Here is a 26331-nt window from a genome sequence, read left to right as displayed (position 1 = left end):
CGCCCTCTGCTGAGCGTCAGTGCTGGAGACGGAGCCGCACGAGGAGCAGGTAATTATTGAAAGCGCCGGCGTCCTGAGCAAGAGAGGTGAGTATGTGATTATTTTTTTTTATGGCAGCACCAGCAGCATTATATAAGGAGCATCTATGGGGCCATAAAGAACGGTGCAGAGCATTATATATGGCACATCTACGGGGCCATAAAGAACGGTGCAGAGCATTATATATGGCACAGCTTTATAAGGAGCATCTATGGGGAAATAATGAACGGTGCAGAGCAATATACCGTATATGGGGCACAGCTTTATAAGCAGCATCTATGGGACCATAATCAACGGTGCAGAGCAATATATATGGGGCACAGCTTTATAAGCAGCATCTATGGGGCCATAATCAACGGTGCAGAGCATTATATGTGGCACAGCTTTATATGGAGCATCTATGGGGCCATAATGAATGGTATAGAGCATTCTATATAGCACAGTTGTATATGGAGCATCTATCGGGCAATAATGAACGGTATGGAGCATCTATTTTTATTTTTGAAATTTACGAGTAGCTGCTGCATTTTCCACCCTAGGCTTATACTCGAGTCAATAAGTTTTCCCAGTTTTTTGTGGCAAAATTAGGGGGGGTCGGCTTATACTCGAGTATATACGGTAATCTTTTTTTTATTGATAGATTGGGCGATTCTGAACGCGGCGATACCAAATATGTGTAGGTTGGATTTTTTTCATTTTTATTAAAGAAGCTAGAACTGGCTGCACAGGATCATGTGACATTACATAGAATTGTAGAAATGCCCCCTTACAGCGTCCCATGCTTCTCACTTTAGATAGTGGTAGGGGAGGGATAGAACCCAACTATCGAGATATCATAGTGATAAGAGCTCTAAAAACGCTGGTCATGGTGATGATTTCTCCTTCGGCACTTCACTATTGGACCATGTAAAAATTTACTGAGGAAAATTATATTCCCAAATCCAGGTCTCTTACCCAATTTAATCCAAAATACCTTGAGGAATTTGCAGTTATTGCTGTGGAAGCAAATCCGTTAGTCTGCTTATGGCACATCTATGAAGCACATTATTAACGAGGCACATTCCTGTCTATGCTACATGATGAAATCTGCGTGGTCCGCAGAGATCTGCGTCAGGACCCGTGGTTACCTTATTTATGAGATGCTCCGTCACTACTTCCCTAAGGCCGGTGTATAGCTTCTCTCCGTGTTTGTGGAGGACCATGGTATATGCATTTCTATAGAGTTCTTCAAAACTTAATCCACTGTTGTTCTTGCGCTGAATTTCCTGAATTGCATTCTTTAGTAGATCCCAAATGCTATTCACATACTTCTCATCCATAGTCATCTGGAACAAACAATGAACAGAATGAACAACATTAATGATCGTGTAAAACAAAGAAAAAAACTCAATTCATAACTGAAGCTCCCGAGAGCTCAGAGAAAGTAGCGAGATTAATATTGGACTCCTGCAGTACAGCTACATGCACACAGTATACTAATCATGACGGAACACAGCTACAGTTGTGGCCAAAAGTATTGACACCCCTGCAATTCTGTCAGATAATACTCAGTTTCTTCCTGAAAATGATGGCAATCACAAATTCTTTATTATCATCATCTTCATTTAATTTGTCTTAAATGAAAAAACACAAAAATAATTGTCCTAAAGCCAAATTGGATATAATTCCACACCAAACATACAAAAGGGGGTGGACAAAAGTATTGGCACTGTTCGAAAAATCATGTGATGCTTCTCTAATTTGTGTAATTAACAGCACCTGTAACTTACCTGTGGCACCTAACAGGTGTTGGCAATAACTAAATCACACTTGCAGCCAATTGACATGGATTAAAGTTGACTCAAACTCTGTCCTGTGTCCTTGTGTGTACCACATTGAGCATGGAGAAAAGAAATAAGACCAAAGAACTGTCTGAGTACTTGAGAAACCAAATTGTGAGGAAGCATGAGCAATCTCAAGGCTACAAGTCCATCTCCAAGACCTGAATGTTCCTCTGTCTACCGTGCGCAGTGTCATCAAGAAGTTTAAAGCCCATGGCACTGTGGCTAACCTCCCTGGATGTGGACGGAAAAGAAAAATTGACAGATTTCAACGCAAGATTGTGCAGATGTTCGATAAAGAACCGCGACTAACATCTAAACAAGTTCAAGCTGCCCTGCAGTCCGAGGGTACAACAGTGTCAACCCGTACTATCCATCAGCATCTGAATGAAAAGGGACTGTATGGTAGGAGACCCAGGAAGACCCCACTTCTTACCCCGAGACATAAAAAGCCTGGCTGGAGTTTGCCAAAACTTACCTGCTGAAAAAGCCTAAAACATTTTGGAAGAATGTTCTCTGGTCAGATGAGACAAAAGTAGAGCTTTTTGGGCAAAGGCATCAACATAGAGTTTATAGGAGAAAAAAAAGGCATTGAAAGAAAAGAACACGGTCCCTACAGTCAAACATGGCAGAGGTTCCCTGATGTCTTGGGGTTGCTTTGATGCCTCTGGCACTGGACTGCTTGACCGTGTGCATAGCATTATGAAGTCTGAAGACTACCAACAAATTTTGCAGCATAATATAGGGTCCAGTGTGAGAAAGCTGGGTCTCCCTCAGAGGTCATGGGTCTTCCAGCAGGACAATGCCCCAAAACGCACTTCAAAAAGCACTAGAAAATGGTTTGAGAGAAAGCACTGGAGACTTCTAAGGTGGCCAGCAATGAGTCCAGACCTGAATCCCATAGATCACCTATGGAGAGATCTAAAAATGGCAGTTTGGAGAAGGCACCCTTCAAATATCAGGGACCTGGAGCAGTTTGCCAAAGAAGAATGGTCTAAAATTCCAGCAGAGCATTGTAAGAAACTCATTGATGGTTACCGGAAGCGGTTGGTCGCAGTTATTTTGGCTAAAGGTTGTGCAACCAAGTATTAGGCTGAGGGTGCCAATACTTTTGTCTGGCCCATTTTTGGAGTTGTGTGTGAAATGATCAATGTTTTGCTTCATTCGCTTTTGTGTTTTTTCATTTAAGACAAATTAAATGAAGATAATACCAAAGAATTTGTGATTGCAATCATTTTCAGAAAGAAACTGAGTATTATCTGACAGAATTGCAAGGGTGTCAATACTTTTGGCCACAACTGTACATGCGCACAGTATACTAATCATGACAGAACACAGCTACATACGCACAGTATACTAATCATGTCTTAATACCACTGTTAACTAATCATGACCTGTCCCTGGGGTATGCACACTATGCTAATACTTCCAAGCCATGGAGCACCAAACTGCACGCAGCCTGTGCACCGGACTGAGGAGGGCCCGACTGCCCCCAATCCTTACGCCAGAGCACGGAACAACAAACTGCCTGCAGCCCATACTCCAGACTGGAGAACAAACAGCTGTCTGGATTAATATTTTAAGCAGTTTACTTGGTGAAACCTGTTGACAAATCCATTTTCATGGCCATATAGTGGACAAGAGTTTACGGACCTTGAGAGGACACAGATGATTTTGCCAATGAAGTCCATATAAAAGCAAATGGAAAAAGGCGTTCTCATCAGTCTAATTCACAATAAAAACAAAGATTTATCTGCACCCTCCAAAGCAGAAGCAAAATATGAAAGTGTAAGACTATGTGCACACGTTCAGGATTTCTTGCAGAAATTTCCTGAGAAAAACCTGAAATTTTCGGCAAGAAATCTGCATGCCTTTTTTGCGCGTTTTTACCGCGTTTTTGGTGCGTTTTTTCCCGAACATTTCCCAATGCATTTTAGGCTATGTGCACACGTTCAGGATTTCTCGCAGAAAATTCCTGAGAAAAATCGGACATTTTCTGCAAGAAATCCGCATGCGTTTTTGCCGCGGTTTTGACGCGTTTTTTTCCGGACACTTCCCAATGCATTTTGTAGTGGGAAATTCGCAAAAAAAACCCCCGCAAAATTAATTAACATGCTGCGGTTTTTACCGCGATGCGTTTTGTTCACGGAAAAAAACGCATCATGTGCACAAAACATGCGGAATTCATTCTAAATGATGGGATGCTTATTGTATGTGTTTTTTTGCGGTTTTATAGCGTTTTTATCGGGGAAAAACGCGAAAAAACTGCAACGTGTGCACACAGCCTTATAGTGGGAAATCCGCAAAAAAAAAAAAAACACGCAAAATTAATGAACATACTGCGTTTTTTACCGCGATGTGTTTTTTTCCGCGAAATGTGCACAAAAATTGCAGAATTCATTCTAAAGGATGGGATGCATAACGTATGCTGTTTTTTTCGGTTTTATAGCATTTTTATAGCGAAAAACATTCCCATATAACATATGCTGCAGATCTTTTCTGTCCAGATTTGCAGTCAGAACATTTTACAGTAACAGTAAAGTGAAGAAAAAAATATTGATGTAACCTCCACACTACTATACGGCATTGTAGGAAGCCCCTGAAGGCTCATTCTTACGCCATACACAACATGACACTGATATTAGGACATTGAATAAAGGGAAAGATGACAAGCTTCTAAATGAATGAGCGTGAATTCGCGGATGTGTGGGCACTGTGGCGTTCATTTCTGCCTGGTGAAGCCAGCTGAGTGTTCATTTCCCCTCCCTTCAGCAATCTGCAAATTGTAAACCTCATCAGAACAGATGGCTTGTTCCCACTGAAATGCCGGCATCTCATAGACAGCAACTTGTCTGAGACACACTGTGCAAATCCAAGCGAGCAGAAAGCTACACTATCTGCACTGATCAGCCAGCCTGCAACACCCGAGCCATCAGAGCAAGACGCCAAGCAATGGACGAAGAAAAGGCAAGAGAAGGAGCACACAGGGGGCTTACAGTACCACCATAAACACAAAAATGTACATATTCCCCTGGAGTCAATCGCTTCACTGTAGCCCATGAACTACAGGTTTGTGGTTTACATAAGTCACTGGCAGGTTAACCCCTAATGCACTGCAGTCAGCATTGGCGGCGTCAGTACAGAGTGCGGCCACGGGCATGGCAGGTGATGGCATACTGGATTACTGAGCGTATGGTGCATACGCTGCACCTGGAATGGCTGACAGACTCCACTTATCCTGCTCTGTATCTGCTGCTGGAATGACTTAATCAGATTCATGTCTCAATTTGCTGCGGGCCCTTGAGGGCGAATACGTTCTTCACATGTAAATAAGGCACTTTGATGCCAAGAATTAAAGTGTGATAGTATAATATACCAGGAACCATGGGAGAAGAGGGGTTTCATGGAGAAAGCAGAAATATAAGAGCACAAAAACTACCACTGTCGTTTCTGTAGATATAATATTTTACCCTCATTGACAAGAGCACTGTCTTATGCGGCAGGTAATAACATTTATCGACAGTCGTGGCCAAATGTTGGGAGACAAAAATCTTTGTTTTCACAAATTTTACTACTTCAGTTTTTATAGCGGCAATTTGCAGTCCAACTAGATTGTTATTACTAGTGATCAGAACTATCATTGCTTTACAAGAAAATTCAATCACAAAAAATACATTTCTAGTGATTTTCAGTCCTGCCACAAAAATTATCTGCTTGTATCATTTTAGTAATATTCTCGTTAGCACATGAGCAACTGTTAACGAAGACATGTCAGCCGATATCACGGTCATGCTGACTGAATTATAACAGACTCTTAGCTTTAAAAGAGAGATTATATATATACTAGATGGTGGCCCGATTCTAACGCAACGGGTATTCTAGAATATGCATGTCCACGTAGTATATTGGCCAGCCCACGTAGTATATTGGCCAGCCCACGTAGTATATTGGCCAGCCCACGTAGTATATTGGCCAGCCACGTAGTATATTGGCCAGCCACGTAGTATATTTGCCAGCCACGTAGTATATTGCCCGCCCACGTAGTATATTGGCCAGCCCACGTAGTATATTGGCCAGCCCACGTAGTATATTGGCCAGCCCACGTAGTATATTGGCCAGCCCACGTAGTATATTGGCCAGCCCACGTAGTATATTGGCCAGCCCACGTAGTATATTGGCCAGCCCACGTAGTATATTGGCCAGCCCACGTAGTATATTGGCCAGCCCACGTAGTATATTGGCCAGCCCACGTAGTATATTGGCCAGCCCACGTAGTATATTGCACAGCGACAGAGTATACAGCACAGAGCCACATAGTATAGAGATTTAAAATAAAAAATAAACATATGCTCACCTTCCGAAGGCCTGTTGAATTCCTGCTATACTCACCATCCGCCGCCTTTGCAGCTCCTCGCGACGCTCCGGTGACCGCTCCATTGCAAGCGGCAGCTTCCGGTCCCAGGGCTGGTATTAGTGCAGGACCTGTGATGACGTCGCGGTCACATGACCGTGACGTCATGGCAGGTCCTTGTCGCATAGCATCCTTAGCACCGGAACCTGCCTCTTGCATGGAGCGGTCACCAGAGCGTCGCGAAAAGCGGGAAAGGCGGCGGATGTGAGTATAGCAGGTTTTTTGTTTTTTTATTATTTTTAACATGACGTTTTTACTATTGATGCTGCATAGGCAGCATCAATAGTAAATAGTTGGGGACACACAGGGTTAATAGCAGCAGTAATGGAGTGCGTTACAGCGCGGCCCGTTACCGCTGCCATTAACCCTGTGTGAGCGGTGAGTGGAGGGGATTATGGAGCGGGCGCCGGGCAGTGAGTGCAGGGGAGTAGGGGAGGGACTAATCGGACTGTGCCCGTCGCTGATTGGTCGCGGCAGCCATAACAGGCAGCTGCCGGGACCAATCAGCGACGCGGGATTTCCGTTACGGAAGTTGAGGACAAATACGGAAGTACCCCTTAGACAATTAAATATATAGATATATATACATACACACAATACCGTTCGAAAGTTTAGGGTCGCTAAGAAATTTCCTTATTTTTGAAAGAAAAGCAGTTTTTTTCCAATTAAGCCAACATTAACCCCTTCATGACCCAGCCTATTTTGACCTTAAAGACCTTGCCATTATTTGCAATTCTGACCAGTGTCCCTTTATGAGGTAACTCGGGAACGCTTCAACGGATCCTAGCGATTCTGAGATTGTTTTCTCGTGACATATTGGGCTTCATGTTAGTGGTAAATTTAGGTCAATAAATTCTGCGTTTATTTGTGATAAAAACGGAAATTTGGCGAAAATTTTGAAAATTTAGCAATTTTCACATTTTGAATTTTTATTCTGTTAAACCAGAGAGTTATGTGACACAAAATAGTTAATAACATTTCCCACAAGTCTACTTTACAGCAGCACAATTTTGGAAACAAAATTTTTTTTTGCTAGGAAGTTATAAGGGTTAAAATTTGACCAGCGATTTCTCATTTTTACGAAATTTACAAAACCATTTTTTTTTAGGGACCACCTCACATTTGAAGTCAGTTTGAGGGGTCTATATGGCCGAAAATACCCAAAAGTGACACCATTCTAAAAACTGCACCCCTCAAGGTACTCAAAACCACATTCAAGAAGTTTATTAACCCTTCAGGTGCTTCACAGCAGCAGAAGCAACATGGAAGGAAAAAATGAACATTTAACTTTTTAGTCACAAAAATTATCTTTTAGCAACAATTTTTTTATTTTCCCAATGGTAAAAGGAGAAACTGAACCACGAAAGTTGTTGTCCAATTTGTCCTGAGTACGCTGATACCTCATATGTGGGGGTAAACCACTGTTTGGGCGCACGGCAGGGCTTGGAAGGGAAGGAGCGCCATTTGACTTTTTGAATGAAAAATTGGCTGCACTCTTTAGCGGACACCATGTCACATTTGGAGAGCCCCCGTGTGCCTAAAAATTGGAGCTCCCCCACAAGTGACCCCATTTTGGAAACTAGATGCCCCAAGGAACTTATCTAGATGCATAGTGAGCACTTTAAACCCCCAGGTGCTTCACAAATTGATCCGTAAAAATGAAAAAGTACTTTTTTTTCACCAAAAAATTCATTTAGCCTCCATTTTTTCATTTTCACATGGGCAACAGGATAAAATGTATCCTAAAATTTGTTGGGCAATTTCTCCTGAGTACACCGATATCTCACATGTGGGGGTAAACCACTGTTTGGGCACATGGTAAGGCTCGGGAGGAAAGGAGCGCCATTTGACTTTTTGAATGAAAAATTATCTCCATCGTTAGCGGACACCATGTCGCGTTTGGAGAGACCCTGTGTGCCTAAACATTGGAGCTCCCCCACAAGTGACCCCATTTTGGAAACTAGACCCCCCAAGGAACTTATCTAGATGCATACTGAGCACTTTAAACCCCCAGGTGCTTCACAGAAGTTTATAACGCAGAGCCATGAAAATAAAAAATAATTTTTCTTTCCTCAAAAATGATTTTTTAGCCTGGAATTTCCTATTTTGCCAACGGTAATAGGAGAAATTGGACCACAAATTTTGTTGTCCAGTTTGTCCTGAGTACGCAGATACCCCATACGTGGGGGTAAACCACTGTTTGGGCGCACGGCAGGGCTCAGAAGGGAAGGCACGCCATTTGGCTTTTTAACCCCTTACCGGCATCGGACGTACTATACCGTCCGATGCCGGCTCCCCTGCTTTGATGCAGGGCTCCGCGGTGAGCCCGCACCAAAGCCGGGACATGTCAGCTGTTTTGAACAGCTGACATGTGCCCGTAATAGGCGCGGGCAGAATCGCGATCTGCCCGCACCTATTAACTAGTTAAATGCCGCTGTCAAACGCAGACAGCGGCATTTAACTACTGCTTCCGGCCGGGCGGCCGGAAATGACGTCATCGCCTACCCCCGTCACATGATCGGGGGTCGGCGATGCTTGTATATTGTAACCATAGAGGTCCTTGAGACCTCTATGGTTACTGATTGCCCGTCGCTGTGAGCGCCACCCTGTGGTCGGCGCTCACAGCACACGTGCAATTCTGCTACATAGCAGCAGATCGGGTTGTGCCTGCTTCTAGCCTCTCATGGAGGCTATTGAAGCATGGCAAAAGTTAAAAAAAAAAGTTTAAAAAAATGTGAAAAAAACAAAAAAAAAACATAAAAGTTTAAATCACCCCCCTTTCGCCCCAATCAAAATAAATCAATAAAAAAAATATCAAATCTACGCATATTTGGTATCGCCGCGCTCAGAATCGCCCGATCTATCAAATAAAAAAAAGTATTAACCTGATCGCTAAACAGCGTAGCGGGAAAAAAACTCGAAACGCCAGAATTACGTTTTTTTGGTCGCCGCGACATTGCAATAAAATGCAATAACGGGCGATCAAAAGAACGTATCTGCACCGAAATGCTATCATTAAAAACGTTATCTCGGCACGCAAAAAATAAGCCCTCAACCGACCCCAGAGCACGAAAAATGGAGACGCTACGAGTATCGGAAAATGGCGCAATTTTTTTTTTTTTTTTTTTTTTTTTAAGCAAAGTTTGGAATTTTTTTTCACCACTTAGATAAAAAATAACCTAGTCATGTTTGGTGTCTATGAACTCGTACTGACCTGGAGAATCATAATGGCAGGTCAGTTTTAGCATTTAGTGAACCTAGCAAAAAAGCCAAACAAAAAACCAATGTGGGATTGCACTTTTTTTGCAATTTCACCGCACTTGGAATTTTTTTCCCGTTTTCTAGTACACGACATGCTAAAACCAATGATGTCGTTCAAAAGTACAACTCGTCCCGCAAAAAATAAGCCCTCACATGGCCAAATTGACGGAAAAATAAAAAAGTTATGGCTCTGGGAAGGAGGGGAGTGAAAAACGAACACGGAAAAATGAAAAATCCCCCGGTCATGAAGGGGTTAAATGGAAAATTAGTTCCAATCATTAGCGGACACCATGTCGCGTTTGGAGAGCCCCCACAAATGACCCCATTTTGGAAACTAGACCCCCAAAGGAACTAATCTAGATGTGTGGTGAGCACTTTGAACCCTCAAGTGCTTCACAGAAATTTATAACGCAGAGCCATGAAAATAAAAAAAAAAATTTCTTTTCTCAAAAATGATTTTTTAGCCCGCAATTTTTTATTTTCCCAAGGGTAACAGGAGAAATTTGACCCCAAAAGTTGTTGTCCAGTTTCTCCTGAGTACGCTGATACCCCATATGTGGGGGTAAACCACTGTTTGGGCACATGCTGGGGCTCGGAAGTGAAGTAGTGACGTTTTGAAATGCAGAATGATGGAATGCTCTGCGGGCGTCACGTTGCGTTTGCAGAGCCCCTGATGTGGCTGAACAGTAGAAACCCCCCACAAGTGACCCCATTTTGGAAACTAGATCCCGAAAGGAACTTATCTAGATGTGAGGTGAGCACTTTGAACCCCCAAGTGCTTCACAGAAGTTTATAACACAGAGCAGTGAAAATAATAAATACGTTTTCTTTCCTCAAAAATAATTTTTAGCCCAGAATTTTTTAATTTTCCCAAGGGTAACAGGAGAAATTGGACCCCAAAAGTTGTTGTCCAGTTTCTCCTGAGTACGCTGATACCCCATGTGTGGGGGTAAACCACTGTTTGGGCACACGTCGGTGCTCAGAAGGGAAGTAGTGACTTTTGAAATGCAGACTTTGATGGAATGCTCTGCGGACATCACGTTGCGTTTGCAGAGCCCCTGGTGTGCCTAAACAGTAGAAACCCCCCACAAGTGACCCCATTTTGTAAACTCGACCCCCCAAGGAACTTATCTAGATATGTGGTGAGCACTTTGAATCCCCAAGTGCTTCACAGACGTTTACAACGCAGAGCCGTGAAAATAAAAAATCATTTTTCTTTCCTCAAAAATGATGTGTTAGCAAGCATTTTTTTATTTTCACAAGGGTAACAGGAGAAATTGGACCCCAGTAATTGTTGCGCAGTTTATCCTGAGTATGCTGGTACCCCATATGTGGGGGTAAACCACTGTTTGGGCACACGTCGGGGCTCGGAAATGAGGGAGCACCATTTGACTTTTTGAATACAAGATTGGCTAGAATCAATGGTGGCGCCATGTTGCGTTTGGAGACCCCCTGATGTGCCTTAACAGTGGAAACCCCTCAATTCTACCTCCAACACACCCCTAACCCTAATCCCAACTGTAGCCGTAACCCTAACCCCAACACACCCCTAACCACAACCCTAACCCCAACACACCCCTAACCCTAACCACAACCCTAATTCCAACCCAACCCTAACCCTAAGGCTATGTGCCCACGTTGCGGATTCGTGTGAGATTTTTTAGCACCATTTTTGAAAAATCCGCAGGTAAAAGGCACTGCGTTTTACCTGCGTATTTACCGCGGATTTCCAGCGTTTTTTGTGCGGATTTCACCTGCGGATTCCTATTGAGGAACAGGTGTAAAACGCTGCGGAATCCGCACAAAGAATTGACATGCTGCGGGAAATACAACGCAGCGTTTCCGCGCGGTATTTTCCGCACCATGGGCACAGCGTATTTGGTTTTCCATAGGTTTACATGGAATTGTAAACTGATGGAACTCTGCTGCGGATCCGCAGCAGCCAATCTGCTGCGGATCCGCAGCCAAATCCGCACCGTGTGCACATAGCCTAATTCTAAAGGTATGTGCACACGCTGCGGAAAACGCTGCAGATCCGCAGCAGTTTCCCATGAGTTTACAGTTCAATGTAAACCTATGGGAAACAAAAATCGCTGTGTACATGCTGCGGAAAAACTGCATGGAAACGCAGGGGTTTACATTCCGCAGCATGTCACTTCTTTCTGCGGATTCCGCAGCGGTTTTACAACTGCTCCAATAGAAAATCGCAGTTGTAAAACCGCAGTGAAATGCACAGAAAAACCGCGGTAAATCCGCGATAAATCCACAGCGGTTTAGCACTGCGGATTTATGAAATCCGCTGCGGAAAAATCCGCAGAGGACCAGAATACGTGTGCACATTCCTAACCCTACCCTAACCCCTAACACTACCCCTAGTTCTAACTCCAACCTTAGTTGGGGGGGGGAATTCTTTATTTTATTATTGTTCCTACCTATGGGGGTGACAAAGGGGGGGGGGGGGGGTCATTTACAGTTTTTTTTTTATTTTGATCACTGTGAGGTTTTATCACAGTGATCAAAATTCACTCTGGAACGAATCTGCCGGCCGGCAGATTCGGCGGGCGCACTGCGCATGCGCCCACCATTTTGGAAGATGGCTTCGCCCAGGAAAGAAGACGGACGGACCCCGGGAGGCTAAGTAAGTATAAGGGGGGGGAGAGATCAGGGCACGGGGGGGAGGGGGGGCGCGGGGAGCACGGGGGAGTGGATCGGAACACGGGGGGGGGGGGGGGGGAACACAGGACGGAGGGGAGCGGACCACAGATCGGGGGGCTGGGGGGGCCATCGGTGGGGTGGGGGCACATTAGTGTTTCCAGCCATGGCCGATGATGTTGCAGCATCGGCCATGGCTGGATTGTAATATTTCACCAGTTTTTTAGGTGAAATATTACAAATCACTCTGATTGGCAGTTTCACTTTCAACAGCCAATCAGAGCGATCGTAGCCACGGGGAGGTGAAGCCACCCCCCCTGGGCTAAAGTACAACTCCTCCTGTCCCTGCAGGCCGGGTGAAATTACAGTTAACCCTTTCACCCGGCCTGCAGGAACGCGATTCCGCCATGACGCATACGCTGCGTCATGGGTCGGAATGGCACCTACTTTCATGACGCGTCAAAGGTCGGGAAGGGGTTAAATGACTCAAATACACTATATAATGTTAATGTGGTATATGTGTATCTTCGTAGCAAACTGGTTTGTAATGCAAAATCTTCATAGGTGCATAGAGGCCCATTTCCAACAACCATCACTCCAGTGTTCTTATGGTACTTTGTGTTTGCCAACTGTGTAAGAAGGCTAATGGATGGTTAGAATACCCTTGAAAACCCTTGTGCAAGTATATTAGCACAGCTGAAAACAGTTTGGCTGATTAGAGAACCTATAAACCTGACCTTCCTTTGAGCTAGATGAGAATCTGGAGCATTACATTTGATGGTTCCATTAAACTCTCAAAATGGACAGAATTAAAGAACTTTCATGTGAAACTCGACAGTCTATTCTTGTTCTTAGAAACGAAGGCTATTCAATGCGAGAAATTGCCAAGAAACTGAAGATTTCCTACAACGGTGTGGCGAGCACAAACAGGCTCTACCCAGAGTAGAAAGAAAAGTGGGAGGTCCCGCTGCACAACTGAGCAACAAGACAAGTACATTAGAGTTTGTAGTTTGAGAAATCAACGCATCACAGGTCCTCAACCAGCAGCTGCATTAAATAGTACACGCAAAACGCCAGTGTCAAAGTCTACAGTTGCCAGTTTTGAGAGAATTTGGTTACTGCATTCTGATTTTTTTCACAGCATTTGACAATTTCATTACTCTCAATATGTAAAACTTGCAAAAAGAATGTACCATCCTCTCAGACACCACACCGAGGTGCAGGAGATTAAATCAGCAGCATGTGCTGCTGTAACGATTCCTGGCCAATTACTGACAAGGCAATTGAAATCCACCATCACATTGTGTTTGTTTTTCCACTTCTAGGTATTGGACAAGGCGGCCTAACTATTTTGCAGCTTGATGGACATTTGCCATGGCTATAAACACTTACCTTGAAAATATACATAGCAGCAACGGCAGTGTACAAGTGTATTTTACCAATTCAGTGAGATTCCCGAGTTGTTTTGCATGCTCTATGCCACAGATTTTCAATGGACTGACTGCCACTGTAAAGCCTTCAGCTTGCACCTTTTGGGATAGTCTATTGTGGATATTTGATGCGCATTTTGGATCATTATCCATTTGTAGAAGCTATCCTTTTTTCAACTTCAGCTTTTTTTTTTTCTACAGATGGGTGTTATGTTTGCATCAAGAATTTGTTGAAATTTCATTGAATCAATTCTTCCCTCTACCTCTTAAATGTTCCCCATGTCACTGGCTACAACACAACCCCAAAGCCTGATTGATCCACCCCCATGCTTAATGACTGACTAGATGTTGTTTTCCTGAAATTCTGTGCTCTTATTTCTCCACACATACCAAAGAGTTCTATTTTAACCTCATGGGTACGCAGGACTTCTTTCCAAAATGCATGTGGCTTGTTTAGATGTCCTTTGGCTAGATTTTATGGTGAAGATGCAGTAGAGGTTTTCTTCTGATGACTCTTCCATGGAGACCATATTTGTGCAAGTGTCGATAAAACTGAACAATGTACCACAAAATTCCAGTCTGCTAAATCTTTCTGAAGGTCTTTTACAGTCAAGTGGGGGTTCTGATTTGCCTCTCTAGCAATCTTATGAGAAGCTCTCACTGAAATTTTGCTTGCTTGCTTCCAGACCTTATCTTGACCTCCACTGTTCCTGGTAACTGCCATTTCTTAATTACATTGCCATTTTGAACAAAGGAATGGGCAACTTGAAAATGTTTTGCTATCTTTTTATAGCCTTGCCCTGCTTTGTAAGCCTCCATTTTCAGAGTGCTAGGCAGCTACTGTTTTTGGGCACAAGGTTAAAGGAGGCTGGGTTTTTATAAATCTAGGAAATTTGCATTACCAGGTCTTTCCTAACGATGATAGTGCACAAGACATAACCATAACAGGCTAATTAAGGCTTGAAAACTTGGTCAACGTTATCGGAGAACACAAATATCCAGGAGTGCTCAAACTTCTGTTTTGTAATTTTTAAAAATGTAAACAATTACTTTTTTGCCTAATATATGAAGGAAACATGTCATATTTAACTTTAGGACTTTTAGAGGTCATTTCATCATCAATTTGCTTAACCCTTCACAGCAACAGTAGCTTTGAACAGGGGTGATCAAACTTTCAGAATATGTGCACACGCTGTGGTTTCATGTGCAAATTTTTCCACACAGAATCTGAAAAATCACCTGTGGATTTATCACGGTTTTTGTGTGGTTTTCCCATGCATTTTTACACCTGTGGATTTCAATTATGGAGCAGGTGTAAAACGCTGCGGAATCTGCACAAAGAATTGACATGCTGCGGAATAAACCGCATGATTCCGCGCTGTATTTTCCGCAGCATGTGCACTGCGGATTTGGTTTTCCATAGGTTTACATGCTACTGTACAACACATGGATCCACAGCCAAATCCGCAACTTGTGCACAGACCCTTACACACCACTGTACCCAATTGGGACGAGGCTTGTTTAATTCACTTGGAGCAGCATTCGTCTGACAACGTTCGAGATGACAAATCTCATTGTAGAAAAGAGAAGCTCTGCTGGAATTTTATGAGCACTAGGAAGGATCACTATGGTCCTGGGATAGCTGATGAGTAAATGTTGTGTAATCAGAACTAAAGTTTCTCCAAAACACATTTTTCTTGAAACCACTTTTTTCAAGATCAGGAGCCACGTTATCTCAAGAACCAATTGGTCAATTGATTCGGGTTTGTGCACACATTTTCAGTAGTGCCTATCTCCTATACCAGAATCAAGTCGAAAAATTTTTATTTATTTTTTGTTATTTTGACAAGCCTCCAAAAAACAAGTCTCTGCAAAAAAAAAAAAAATAACCAAAAATTGACATTCAAATTTCAGCACAACCCCATTTTTTCCGTCAATTCTTTATTCCGGTACTGGCGATAGCAACAATCATAGAAATTAAGAATCTGTTTGTTTAAAACAAATACAACAGCCAAAAACATGGCCACCATTCACCGGTTTTGTTTCCCTTCCCCACTTCACTGCAATTTTACAGAACTTATTTTTACTAGGATATACCATACTTTTCGGACTATAAGATGCACTTTTTCCCTCCATATTTTTGGAGCGGCAAAGAGGTGGGTCAAAGGAGTTAAGAGCCCGTGGCTGTGGCAACTATTCATTTTTATTTTGGGGGGGAAATTGAATATTCACTGCTCCATACACCCATAGCCCCTCCCACCTGTATCTACTGAAGCCTGCGCTGAGAGGTGGGAGCAGTTGTGAGTGGAGAATAGTGAATATTCATGCTCTAATAGCAGGCACGCGTGATTTCTCAGCCGCTGCAGGAAGCCGGTGGGTGCAGCTAGCACTGTTACCACGAAAGAAAATGAATATTCATTGCTCTCCACTCCCATAGTCCCGTGTGTGGGGAGCAGTGAATATTTTAGCAGCTGACTTCAGTATGTGGGGCGCATGGCACTGATGTCATGTGCTTCGTACACGCTGAAATCAGCTGCTGGCATAACAGGACACCGCACTGCGAGGGACGTGAGGGAAGGTAAGTAGAATTGTTATTTTTTTTATGCATGCAGCATGAAGGGGTCATGTATATTAACCAAGATGGGAAATGAGAGGGTCATGTATACCAGGATGGGGGCCATACATATACACCAGTTTAGGGTGGGGGAACAGTGGGGCACTATATACCCCAGGATAGGGGGACCAGCTACACGAGGATGGGGGCAATGGCACCATATACACCAGGATGGAGGGGGGGCATATACACCAGGATTGTGAATATTAGTACAGAAATGGGGAATATTACCTAGGTGCATCTTCTGATCTGGTGCATCTTATAATCCAAAAGACACAGTAAGAATTTGTAAGCATACTTCAAACATGTGTAAATACATTGTTTAAAAAAAACAAAAAAACTATTCCCAAAACTATTTCACTTTTACCACAAAAAAAGCTCAAAAATAGCATAGAAATGAGGCATCTAGACTAGAAGACCCCCTTGAGTTGATCATAGATACCCTCAAGAAAATATGTGCAGTTGTCATTGCTTTGCATCAAGTGGGCTTTACAGGCAAGGACATTGCTGATTGTATTACTTCCAATTCAACCATTTATTGGATCAGCAAGCACTTTAAAAATAGGTTCAAATCCTGTGAAGTCTTCAGTACATCCAAGAAAGTCCAAAAGCTGCCAAGATTTTCTCCTAAAGAGGATTCAGATACAAGATTGGTTAAACGCCAGAGCATACTTTGCTCAGAAATTGCAGCAGGTAGATGTCAGTGCACACACAGTGAGGTAAAGATTCTTGGAGCAGAGCGCTCACACGGTCTTCTGACAGCGTGGGAACCACGGCTCTGACAGGCAGGGATGGTTTCACAGCTGATCAGAAGAGGTGTTTGCTGCGCTGTCATGCACATGACAGTGCGACAAACACCCAGTTTTCAGGCAGCCAAAACCCAACAGTAACACGGACTTTCTGGTGAAGTCTGTTCTTTGTTCGTGCCTGAACAGTAGGTGTTTGGTACGGACACTGAACTTTACGGTTCGGGTTCACCCATCTCTAGTGAATATGGTAAAAAAAAAAAAAAAAATAAAAAATAAAAAAAAACAAGTGTGGAATTCTACTTTTTTGGCAATTTCACCGCATTTGGAATTTTTTCCCTGTTTTCCAGTACATGATATGATAAAATCAATGGTGCCATTCAAAAGTACAACTTGTAATGCAATAAACAAGCCCGCACATGGCCATATTGACAAAAAATAAAGTTATGGCCGTGAGAAGAATGGGGCAAAAAATGGAAATGCAAAAGAAAAATACTCCTGGTCTTTAAGATGTTAAACTGAATATATTTTTTTAAATATTTACCCACAAATATTAGTAAAACGTGACAGTGTCAGACATTTGCACAACACTTTCCGCATTCATCAAAATGGAGATCATAGTATATATAAAAAGTTGCTTCTCACAAAATTTGAGTATCGAAAAGTTAATTTATTTCAGTTCTTCAATACAAAAAGTGAAACTCGTATATTATATAGAGTCATTACAGACAAAGTGATGTATTTCAAGTGTTTATTCCTGTTAGTATTGATGATTATGGCTTACAGCCAATGAAAACCCAAAAGTCATTATCTCAGTAAATTAGAGTACATTATAACACCAGATTGAAAAATGATTTTAAAATCCAAAATGTTGGCCTACTGAAATGTATGTTCAGTAAATGCACTCAGTACTTGGTCGGGGCTCCTTTTGCATCAATTACTGCATCAATGCAGCGTGGTATGGAGGCGATCAGCCTGTGGCACTGCTGAGGTTTTATGGAAGCCCAGGTTGTTTTGATAGCAGCATTCAGCTTGTCTGTATAGTTGGGTCTGGTGTCTCATCTTCCTCTTGACAATACTCCATAGATTCTCTATGGGGTCAAGGTCAGACGAGTTTGTTGGCCAATCAAGCTACTGTTGTTTGTAAACCAGGTATTGGTGCTTTTGACAGTGTGGACGGGTGCCATTCCTGCTGGAGAATGAAATTTCCATCTCCAAAAAGCTTGTTGGCAGAGGGAAGCATGAAGTGCTCTAAAATTTCCTGGTGGACGGCTGCACTGACTTTGGTCTTGATAAAACATAGTGGACCTACACCAGCAGATGACATAGCTCCCCAATCCATCACTGATTATGGAAACCTCACACTAGACCTCAAGCAGCTTGGATTGTCTGTCTCTCCACTCTTCCTCCAGACTCTGGGACCTTGATTTCCAAATAAAATGCAATAGTTATTTTCCTTGTGGAGTGTGCCAATGACTGCCTTCTGGACAACTTTTTGATGATATTCTAATTTTGCGAGAATCACCTGTACATACATACACAAACACACATCTGGTAGATGGATATATACACATACATATATAAAATAATCATATCAGAACTTTATTTTTTTTAGTAATACCAAAAATCTGTACAAATCCATTGAGAGGGGGAAACGGTTAATATAACTATAGAAAGCAGTTGCATAAGTGTGAACACCCTCATACACAATTGGCAAATTCTAACAACTACATCCCCAATCATATGTAAACTCATGTTAAGTCGTAGTCAGTAGTCGGCTAAACTTTATATGGGGTCATTCTGACATTGTCTTATTTGCATTTTAAAGCAAAAGTCATGGTCCGCAAACCGCTTACAACAAAGCAAGGGGATCTAATTGGTGAAAGCCATCTAAACTACTAAAAATAAAAAAGCCTATACTCACCTTGTGGCATCACTCCAGCAGTGTTGGCACTTGCAGCCCTGGGACTCTCATGAGGTTGTTGTGATATGTGATGCCCAGCGCCCAATCAGCGTTGGCGTCACTGTTTGAACAAATTGGACAGGAAGAGGGAGTGAAAGAGCAGCCGCAGCCCAGACTTCCTTTTCATGTTCAATTGGTTCAAAGGCAGAGACCGTGATGCCAGCGCTGACTGGACGCCAGACTCCCTGTTACAACAACCACACGAGAGCCCCGAGACTGCAGGTGCCTACACCGCTGTAACAAAGCCAGCACGGGAGGACAGTATAAGCTTTATTTTATCAGGGCCAAAACATTTAAATCAAATCCTAGTAGCGGACAACCCCTTTCTGACCTCGGACGGGATAGTACGTCCGAGGTCAGATCCCCTGCTTTGATGCGGGCTCCGGCGGTGAGCCCGCACCAAAGCCGGGACATGTCAGCAGAGGCGATCGTGATGTGCCTGCTTCTAGCCTCCCATGGAGGCTATTGAAGCATGGCAAAAGTAAAAAAAAAAAAAAAAAAAAAGTGAAAAAAAATTATAAAAAAGTTTAAATCACCCCCCCTTTCGCCCCAATCAAAATAAATCAATAAAAAAAAAATCAAATCTACACATTTTGTATCGCCGCGCTCAGAATCGCCCGATCTATCAATTAAAAAAAAGCATTAACCTGATCACTAAACAGCGTAGCAATAAAAAAATTCGAAACGCCAGAATTACGTTTTTTTGGTCGCCGCGACATTGCATTAAAATGCAATAACGGGCGATCAAAAGAACATATCTGCACCAAAATGCTATCATTAAAAACATCTCGGCACGCAAAAAATGAGCCCTCAACCGACCCCAGATCATGAAAAATGGGGACGCTACGAGTATCGGAAAATGGCGCAATTTTTTTTTTTTTTTTTTTTTTAGCAAAGTTTGGAATTTTTTTTCACCACTTAGCTAAAAAATAACCTAGTCATGTTAGGTGTCTATGAACTCGTAATGACCTGGAGAATCATAATGGCAGGTCAGTTTTAGCATTTAGTGAACCTAGCAAAAAAGGCAAAACAAAAAACATGTGTGGGATTGCACTTTTTTTGCAATTTCACCGCACTTGGAATTTTTTTCCCGTTTTCTAGTACACGAAATGCTAAAACCAATGACGTCGTTCAAAAGTACAACTCGTCCCGCAAAAAATAAGCCCTCACATGGCCAAATTGACGGAAAAATAAAAAAAGTTATGGCTCTGGGAAGGAGGGGAGTGAAAAACGAACACGGAAAAACGAAAAATCCGAAGGTCATGAAGGGGGTTAAGGCTTTGTTTACAAGTAGCAAAAAAAAAAAAAAAAGTTATTTCAGAAATCTCATGCACACACTTTTTAGACTATTTAAGAGCGTTTCAGGAATCTGCAGCATGCAAATTCTTTGTGTTTTTTGAACCCATAGAAAGCAAGGAGAATGTAAAAAAAAACACAGCAAAAAAAATGCTACAAATGTTTTTTGATGAATAAAAATAACTATATACCCTACCCAAAGTACATGAAATCTAAAAAGAGCAGCAAAAACAGGAGACAAACAAAAAATAGATTTAGACTTACCGGTAATTCGGTTTTTAGGAACCTTCCATGACAGCATAGGAGGATGTCTCTATTCCCTAATGGAGGACAGGAAGCACGAGAGGTTAAAAGCCCCTCCTCCCTCCAAATCGCCAGTGACTTACAACGGATACCATAGCACTAGCTACCTTAATAAACCCAGGATAAATCCAAGCAAAGGGAGGGAATTAGTGCTGTTGTGGAAGGTTCCTAGAAACCGAATTACCAATAAGCCTAAAACTATTTTCTCTAGTCACCTTCCACGACAGCATAGGAGGAGTACCAACCAATTCTGCACTAGGAGGGGACAATCGCCTGGAGAACTTTCCGGCCAAAGACTAGAACCCTATTGGACAATAAGTCCAATCTATAGTGTTTGGAAAAGGTATGTGGTGAAGACCAAGTTGCAGCCCTGCAAATCTGCTCGATGGAAAGACCTGCTCATTCTGCCCATGACACTGAAGTAGATCTTGTAGAATGGGCCTTGACTTTAATCGGAGGAGTCACGTTCTGAGCCAGATAGGTTTCATGCATGGCTCTTTAGATCCAGCTGGAAATAGTGCTTTTTGCCACTTTCCAACCTTTATTCTGACCCGATAGATGTACAAACAGGTTTTGATAAATTCTGAAAGGATTAGTCTTTTCAAGATAGTATATCATAGTCCTTCTAACATCGGGAGAGTAGAACTCTTCTTCTTTGGGGTTTGCCGGGTTCTGACAGAAGGAAGGAAGAACAATGTTCTGCGAGCGATCAAAATCAGACACCACTTTCGGCAAAAAAGATGGATCAAGCTGGAGAATTATAGCGTCATCTGTTATAATCAGGTAGGGTTCTCTAACCGATAATGCTTGCAGCTCTCCGATACGTCTTGCTGTGGTAATCACCACCAGGAAAGCGGCCTTGTATGATAGGTGTTGAGGAGAACAGGAAGTTAAAGGCTCAAAGGGTGGTTGTGTGAGCCCTCTGAGTACTATATTTAAGTCCCATGAGGGTATCATGGGTTGTTTCATAGGCTGCGATCTTACGGCTGATACCATAAATCTGATTCAGCGGTGATTGGCCAGATCCTGGTCACAGACAGCACTGATAGCGGAAAGTTGAACCTTTAGAGTGCTGGGTCTAAGGACCAACTGTAACTCACTGCAGGAAATCCAAAATTTGAGATATGTTTGGATGGAGTGGTTCCGGTTTACTAGGCAGACAAAGTCTAGAAAGTCTTCCATACTTTACCATAAATTGCATTAGTGAAAGGCTTCCTGGACTTTTTCAAAGTAGAGATCACAGCATCCGATAGCCCTCTAGCACTTAGGACCTGGGCTTCAGTAACCAGGCCGCTAAGTTCAATCTCTGGGGATTCTGGTGCTGGAAGGGTCCTTGGAGGAGAAGATATGCATCTACCGGACAGTCTATCTGCAGCTCAATAATGAGATTGTACCAGCTTCTCTTTGGCCATACCGAAGCAACTAGGATGGTTGGCACCTGTTCCTCTCGAATCTTTCGGAGGGTTTTTGCCAGTATTGAGACTGGCGGGAAGGCGTAGGCCAATCGGAAGTTCCATGCCTGGACTAGAGTGTCCACTCCTAAGGGATTGTCCCTGGGGTTTAGGGAAAAAAAGGTTGTGACATGTGAATTTTGGTCTGAAGCAAATAAATACCTCCGGTAGACCCCATCTGTGTACCAACATCCTGAAGATTCTTCTGTTCAGGCTCCACTCTCCTGGCTGAATGTCCTGGTGACTCAGGAAATCCGGCTGCAGGTTGGAAGACCCCTTCAAGTGGACGGCTGAGAGGTGGTGTTTTTCTGCCCAACAGAATATTCGGCTTGAAATATTTTTCAAACTGTTGAACTTTGAGCTCTCCTGATGTCGGAGGTGAGCAACAGCTGTCGTGTTGTCTGAGTAAATTTTTACATGACTCCCGGATATTAGGCCGCTGACGGCTAGGAGGGCTTCCTCCCCTGCTTTCAGCTCCCTGAAATTGGAGGATCTGGCGCTTGTTGCTTGATTCCAGCATCCCTGGAAGGGAGTGAGCGAGATTACTGCCCTCCAGCCTCGCTTGCTGGCGTCTGTTGTAATTATTACAAGGGCGGATTGTGACCAGCTCACACCCCTGCGGATGTTTTTCGGGTTCAACCACCACACTAGAGATGCTTTTACACGCCTCGGAGTATACACACTTTTGTTCAGGGAATCCAGATTTCCGTCTCAGTTTGCGAGGATGTGAGCTTGAAGGGTTCTGGAATGGGCCTGAGCCCAGGCAACTGACTGAATAGATGCCGTCATAGAGCCTAGGACTGACATACTTTTCCGAAGAGTCGGAGACCTGTCATCTCTGAGATCCACGATCTTGTCTATAAACGCTCGACGATATTCCGGGAGAAATGATTTCTGCTTTACCGAGTGTAACAGAACCTCCAGAAACCTCCTTGATTGAGAAGGTTGAAGCTGGGACTTCTTCAGGTTTGGGAGCAACCCCAAGATTTTGAGGGTGTCGAGGGTCTGTGAGACATGACTGCTGAGGATCTGAGCCGAAGGGGCTATAAGCAGATCGTCCAGGTATGGGACAACACAGACTCCCTGACTCCGGATGTGATGTGAGATATGGCCTCTGCCATTTTCCTGGAGAACACTGAATTGAAAATGACTCACTTGTTGGTTGTACTGTATTGCAAACCTGAGGTACTTTCTGTGCCGGGGATGGATCGGCACATGAAAGTAGGCGTCCTTTAGGTCGATGGTAGCCATGAAATAATTTTGACCTATCAGAGGGATAGCTGACTTCACCGATTCCATCTTGAAGCGGCGGTATAGAATATAATGTTTGAGATCTTTTAAGTTTATTATGACCCACGCCTCGCCTGATGTTTTTTTTTTTTTACCAGGAAGAGACAAGAGTAGTGGCCTGAACCCCATTCTTCGGGGGGTAATGGGGAAATCGCATTTGATCTTAGGACATCACAAGGCCTGTCATCATTACTGAATGCGCTCCCTGAGAGGTCGGAGAAGTTATTCTCATTTTCCAAAGGGGGGGGGGGGGGGGAGAGAGAGAGAGATATGAATTGTATGAGAAGGCCCACCTGAATAACATTGAGGACCCACTGACAGTTGGTAATGGCCCGCCAATGTTGGAAGAAATTTGCGAGCCTCCCCCCCCCTTCCCACCGGAACGGAGTCAGCTATCCTGCTGTGGCTGGTGCTGCTGGGGAATGAAGATATTCTTCCCTTAGCATAACTCCATCGTCCAGTCTTCCCTTTACCTCTTGTTTGAGGGGTATTAGACTGGGGGGCACAAAAAAAACGTCTTCTGACCGGCTTCTGCTCTGGAAGGGCCTTTTTTTCTATCAGTGGCCTTTTCCAGGATTTCATCCAGGGAAGGCCCAAAAAGATAGTCTCCTTTAAAGGGAATTGAACACAGTTTTATCTTGGAGGTAACGTCACCACTCCACATTTTAAGCCAGAGGGCCCTGCGGGCGGAATTAGACTGGACTAAGGATCTTGCCGCGATCCTGATTGACTCCATAGATGCGTCCGCTAAAAAAGCTGAGGCCTTTCGGAGCATGGGAAGGGAGCCCAGTAGTTCCCCTCTGGAGGTACCCTGAGAAATGTGTTTCTCTAGTTCATCCATCCAACGAGACAGGGCTCTGGCAACACAGGTGGCAGCAATGTTAAACTTTAACCCGGAGGAAGATGTTTCCCAAAACTAACAGGCTTTCCATCTTTCTGTCTAGTGGATCTCTCAATTGTAAAGAGTCCTCAAAGGGTAGAGAGGTTTTCTTTGCCACCCTCGCCACCTGGATGTCCACTTTAGGTAGGTCCCAAGAAGGGGAACCTGCCTTTAAGGGAAACCTATGTTTCATTTCAGAGGGTGTGGATAAGCGTTTTTCGGGGAGCTCCCACTCCTGAGAAATTAAATACAAGACATTTTTATGTACTGGAAACCCAATTTGTCTCTCGGTCCTTAATCCTCCAAACATTTCGTCCTAAATGGATTGCGGGACAGATTCCTCATGTAACCCCATCGTGTTATGTACAGCCATAACCAAATCTTCAGTATAATCGGAGAAAAAAATACTTTGCCTCCGAAAATTTAGGAGACGAGGATTCACCCCATTTTTCAGAGGAGGATGAAAAAGTGATCGGACTCAGAGGCCGAATCCTCAAATTGTATTTTCCTTTTTTTAGAAGGACGCTGCAGCTGTGGAGGAGGATTGAAGGCAGCTAGTGAAGTCTGGACTTCGTGCTTGACCAGGGCCCAGATTTCGTCAAAGAGGAAAGACAACTATCTGTGCACCCCTGACACAGCTGCTTCTCCCACAGAGAGGGAAGCTTTGCATTGCAGATTGCACATTTAGGTGATTTTTGGGCCGGGATTCTCTGGGCAGACTTGTCTCCCTGCAAAGAGAGGGAGAGTAGTGTAAGGATCAGAAGAGCCCCACTAATCCTAGCCTCGGACCCTACCCGCAACGGACTTACTGGAGCAGGGGTAGAACTGGGCTCTGCAGATGCAGGGCAGGAAGCACCCTCCATTTATGACAGGATCAGTCTTACCTGGAGGTGTCTAAAGGCTGGTTTATATAGAAATCCAGCCCCGAGCGCGGTGAAACACGTTCCCCTCCTCCCCGGGTCCTAGAGCAGGCCTCCATAAGGAAAGGCGTGCTCTGTGCGGAGTCGGTAGTCCTGGGGGCGCTAGGAGGCTAAACCAGGAAGTCCATGCGCTCCAGCGTACGTTCCAGCAGAGAGTGCAGGACCGGAAGTGACGCGTCGTGCAACCATGACGTCACTTCCGGAACGCCACACAGGAGAGGAAGATGAAGCGGTGAGCTCAGGGAGGCCACCGCTGGGGATCACTGGCCCGCTTTACCTCCGCAGAGGCGAAGGTGGGCCAGGAAGGCCCCGAGTCCAGGGGAGACTGGAGCAGCACACACAGAGGAAGGCAGAGCCCCGACTGCAACTTCCCGGCAGAGAAAGCTTACAGGTACGCCGCAGTCGCCGGCCACGCAGCATACCAGGACCTCTCCATGCCCCATGGGGGACAGGAAAGACACTGGCGATTTGGAGGGAGGAGGTGCTTTTAACCTCTCATGCTTCCTGTCCCCCATTAGGGAATGGAGACATCCTCCTATGCGGTCGTGGAAGGGGACTGGAGAAAAGGGCATTTTCCCTGCCAGGAGCAGATTTTGGCTGCAAGAAGAAAAAAAAAAAAAACACAGTGTATGGACATGGCCTAAGTTTCCTGATCTGACCATAGTCACAGAAGCCACTACACATGCATATGCAGAAGTGTTTAGCTGCTTTGGAAGCACATGAGATTACTTCTCCACATACAAATACTTCTAAATCTGTTCTGCTGCACAAAAAAGCTCAGGTCATAGTGACTCATGAAAAATGGTATTTATCTACTGAACTAGCACATTACTAAGGACACCAGATAATTCCTGCAAAGATACAGCAATGTGTGTAGCGTACTCCATAGACACCAATGTACAGTATATACAGTCCTGCTCACCATTGGCACCCCTTCATTTTTTTCATAGACACTACAATATCGGCAGAAATAAATGGAAAGGTATCAAAGTTATATTCTCAGTATTTTTTAATTAGTGGTCCAAAGTAATACAACAATAAAACATTGTTTTTCAACTTACATGTTGCAATTTTAAAGAAGAAACAGAATGAATACTACATGGAGCAATAAAGGCACACCTAATACTTGGATGCACACCCTTTGGCACTGATGACAGCCTCCAAGTGTTTCTTGTAGCCATCTATAAGCCTCTTGCACTTCTTAGCTGGTATTTTCTCTCATTCTTACTTGGCAGTTTGTTCGAGATGTTTGCAG

General features: G+C 43.7%; 1 protein-coding gene across 2 annotated transcripts in view; it reads right to left on the bottom strand.

Moving 5' to 3' along the window:
• CUL3 (cullin 3) overlaps window positions 1-26331 on the bottom strand; it is a 131787-nt gene that overhangs the window by 78798 nt on the left and 26658 nt on the right. For both annotated transcript variants that reach the window (XM_069727640.1, XM_069727641.1), the window contains exon 2: window positions 1167-1364. In XM_069727640.1, the coding sequence (XP_069583741.1) occupies window positions 1167-1364 (198 nt within the window). The remainder of the gene's footprint in view (window positions 1-1166; window positions 1365-26331) is intronic.

The sequence above is a fragment of the Ranitomeya imitator genome, chromosome 5, assembly GCF_032444005.1.
Source record: "Ranitomeya imitator isolate aRanImi1 chromosome 5, aRanImi1.pri, whole genome shotgun sequence".
Classification (NCBI taxonomy): Eukaryota; Metazoa; Chordata; class Amphibia; order Anura; family Dendrobatidae; genus Ranitomeya; species Ranitomeya imitator.
This window is presented reverse-complemented; position numbering and strand designations above follow the sequence as displayed.